At 35.7% G+C, this 4124-nt stretch overlaps 1 protein-coding gene across 1 annotated transcript; it reads left to right on the top strand.

Moving 5' to 3' along the window:
• Positions 1 to 381: 381 nt before the first annotated feature.
• LOC129743133 (glutamate--cysteine ligase-like) lies at positions 382 to 1306 on the top strand (the record flags this gene model as incomplete). The annotated part of the gene is given in 4 exon segments (XM_055735099.1): positions 382 to 450; positions 453 to 558; positions 561 to 668; positions 671 to 1306. Coding segments are annotated over 4 exon segments (774 nt in total), but the record flags the coding sequence as incomplete, so codon positions are not given.
• Between the last annotated feature and the right edge of the window lie 2818 nt (positions 1307 to 4124).

The following is a 4124-nucleotide window of genomic DNA, read 5'->3' on the forward strand; positions in this document are numbered from 1 at the left end:
CCTTTTTTGTTAAATTTTTGTCAATTATTTTTCATCTACTTTTTGAGCCCTTTCTCTCAATACCAACACAAGCAACCAAAAGTCCCAAAAAATAGGTATAAAAAAGCTTACTCAGCCCCATCATTGATATGAAGTTCGTTCTATGCCGCTCAAAATTGAAGTTATTATTGATACTTCAAGTTCCAAAACAAGTCTTAATGATCTTCTGTTCAGCTTCCAAAAAAATCGTAGAATGTGAAAAAAAAATTCTCTCTCTATCTCAGCATATCAGAGTATAAGGATCTGTCCGACTTTTTGAGAAATACAAAGAGGAACATCTGAAGATACTTAACCAATAAATGAACATCAAATTAAAGTCAATAAAAACTAAATGTTACTTAACTCAACGAGAAGGAAGCCGCTGATCCTAATGGAGCAAAATCTCTATGGCGCCCGGAATATGGAACCTACACATGATCGAAGGCACTCCGGGAAAACCGTACGGCGGCCTGTTGGCCCATTTCAATGTGGTCGAAGCTAACATGCGATACCGGAGAATGGAGGTAACGGAAATGTCCCGGCTGGGGAACGTGTCATGTCGATAACCAATTTCCCCCGGCTGGGATGTCCGAATTTTACCTACCCTTCGGCCAAGCCTACACCCGAAGATGAGACGTGTGCTGCGCGGTCTCTTTTTTCCCCTATGACGCAATCTTCCCGGGTCATCCTCGCTTTAAAACACTTACCCGGAACATTCGCCAGAGAAGGGGTGAGAAGGTTTCGATCAATCTACCCATTTTCCGGGACAAGAACACCGTCATTCCGGTGGAGGGTAGCCTGCCGGATAAGCCAGACTTCGTTCACATGGACGCCATGGGTTTCGGAATGGGGTGCTGCTGTCTGCAGTTGACCTTCCAGGCGTGTAACATCAACGAGGCACGTACCCTGTACGATCAGCTGACTCCGATGTGTCCGATCATGTTGGCCCTGACGGCAGCCAGCCCGGCCTATCGCGGCTACCTGACCGATGTGGACTGTCGATGGAACGTGATTTCGGCCTCGGTCGATTGTCGCACCAAGGAGGAGCGGGGCGAAGTTCCCCTGAAAAATGATCGCTTCCGGATCTACAAATCGCGCTATGATTCGATCGATTCGTACCTCTCCCCGGCTGGCGATAAGTGAGTATTGATTTGCTAAGTTTTTTTTTATCTGAATCTAAATTTGAAATTTAAGTTGAAATCTGAATCCGAATTTGAGAATTTAATCTTGAATCTTAGGGTGATACTGAAATTCGAGATATAAAGCAATAATTGAAATTATGTCAATAAAAAATCTCTGGAGCCCCTTGAATTTATGTGTTAAGATTCAGATTTTAAACCTAAATCTGATCCCGAATCTTAGAAATAAAAGGCTTACTAAAATTTTGTCAATAAAAAAAAATATCTGGAGCCACTAGAATTTATGTTTTAAGATTGAGATCCAGATTCCAACTTTGAAATTTTAGACCTGAAATCTAAATCTGACATTTCAAATCAAACTCTAAAATCTGTGATCTGAATCTGAAGTGGAAATTTTGGCTAATATTTTAATGTTTATCTAATAATCGTGTATCCAACTTTTAAATTCCGATTCTGATTTACGACTTTTGTTTAAATAAATTAAGTTAAAGTGGCTCCAGAGAGTTTTTTTGATCAATATTTCAATATTTCTTCATATTTCTCAGATTAAAAGCAAGCACTGCTAGAGGACGGATGTGTTTTTTCCGACCTCGAAATTTTCTCGTTTGTTTTCGTGAATATATTGTGATTTTTATCTGTTTAGAAGCTTCTTTTTTGAAATCTGTGTAAGGATAGCAGTGACGATTGTGTTAAAAAAATCAGCAGAAGAAAAGAAGCACTCAAATCCCGAAAAATCATCCATAAGCACTTGCTGGATTATCAAACAACAGTGACTGGAAGGTGCAGGGATTATCATCATTAGTGCAACAGGACCATCAAATAGAAATCAACCCACGCTGCCTCCTTCCCTCATCGCCTATCAATGGACTTTGGTGAGATTGTTTCATTTTATTTTGATTATATTTAAATATATTTTGTCAATCCTATTTGCCATGTAGAATTTCCCACTAAAACATCCCTTCCATTCCTTTCTGAAACAGCTTTATGGGTCGTATGAGTTCTCTGCACCTAAAGAGTTATTTTTGCTGTTTCAGATAATTCCTTCTATGATTACATTGACTTGTCACGGTGTGCATCATGGTACCACACTGATCTTCAAGAGCAGCACTTGGAATGAATATTGAATCCAGATACTCATTTTGGCATCTTGCGTTGCTCTTGATTATCAGTTGTACCTCGTTTATCAGCCAATGCAAGATGTGTGTAGTCACCCTATGCTATGCTATGCTATGCTAATAAAAACTAAATGTTACTTAACTAATGAAATCACTTACCCCATGATATGGGAATTAAATAAACACGCGAACTTTAAATAAACACAAAACAGTAAAATTTCCACAAAACTTGGCATATTCCGGATCGAAAGTTCTACAGCCAATAGAAAGAGAGAAAAAAAATTTAAATTTTGAAACTGAGGATTTAAATTTAATTGAAGACATTTTTTTTTATGTATTGATATTGGAAAATGAAAATAAAGTTAAAATTCATAATAGAAAGTTGACGACTCAAAATTTAACTGGAAATCGAAGATTGAGAAATAAAAATTTATGTTGGAAATTTCAAATCGAAAATGATAAATTAAAATACAGAATAGAAAAACGTAAGTTTGATGGGAAATAAGAATTAATCATGTTCCAAATCTTAAAAGCTTCGTTTTGGTTCAAAACTCACCCATGATATTCTGCAGTATTTTTAAGTAACGTTTACAAAAGTAAAAGTGAACTTTTAGGTTTGTAGGTATAGGGAAATTAAAAATTTTATACTGAAGTTTTTTTTTGTGGAACCGAGCCTTTTATTTATTGAATTCTCTAAAGAAAATTTTCCGCTGAACAACTTTGTTGAAGACCGTAACTTCGAATCGAATTAGGCAATAAAGTTATTAGCAGTGTTCGGCATTAAAGCGCTAATCGCTAATTTGTCTATTCCGTGTTTGTTAAATAATTATCGATTTAATTCATTTTTTGACCAAACGTTTTTACTAACAGATAGACAAACTCCACCACAAGAAATCAGTCAAGGAAGAATGCTGATATATAGTTTTTTCTTGTGTCTGGCGTTAAATCGCTAATCGCTAATTAGTCCGCTACTTTTTTGCTGGCAAATTTATTTTACTTCGGGATTTCTGTTGAAATAACGGATAAACAAACTCCACTAGGTGCCATTTTTCAAGCCGAAATGCTGATAAATGTTATTTTCTGCAAGGTGATGGAGTTTTTTCAGCCGTAATTTTTCTAAAAATAAAGTTATAAAATAAATATATAAACAAAAATGTAGCGGACTAACTAGCGGATAGCGTTTTAATGCCGACCTCTGGTTATTAGTTGTTTAACAGTCGTTGGGCGCGGCGCCCAATAAACACATAAAAACTTTTTTGTCTAATAAGATACGAAGTTACGGTCTTCGTCAAAGTTGTTAAGCAAAATATTTCCTTTAAATAACTTATTAATTGGCACAAAAATCATTAGCATACTAGGTTCCACAGAAGAATCGAAAAAGGTGTAGATTTAGTACAAAATATTACATTTCCCATACAAATCTTAAAGCTTAAATTTACTCATGTAAACGTTACTTAAAATTCTTCAAAAAATCATCGATGAGTTTTAAACCAAAAAGAAGCTTTTCAGATTCCAGGGTTTGAGAAATTAAAAAAAATGACCCAAAATCGACTCAGTCTATTATTATAGGCCTTCAACGAATCTCATCTTTGAAAAGATGCATACTGCATACATTTTCTCAACTTTGTATAAGGGATGTAATAGGAAAACACAAAATATTTAGTAGAAAGAAAAACTCAATTCGAAGTTGAAAAAATAAAATTTAATACAATAAAAACACTTATACATTCGTCTCGCATCGGTCGACGTAAACAGTCGTGTTTTTTTTACTCCCCGTCGCTAAAAAAAACCAGTGGTTGTGAGAAGTTTTTTTTTTTTTTTTTTTCGTGAGCTGTTCGGACATCACCCAACA

Source organism: Uranotaenia lowii, chromosome 2, assembly GCF_029784155.1.
Source record: "Uranotaenia lowii strain MFRU-FL chromosome 2, ASM2978415v1, whole genome shotgun sequence".
Classification (NCBI taxonomy): Eukaryota; Metazoa; Arthropoda; class Insecta; order Diptera; family Culicidae; genus Uranotaenia; species Uranotaenia lowii.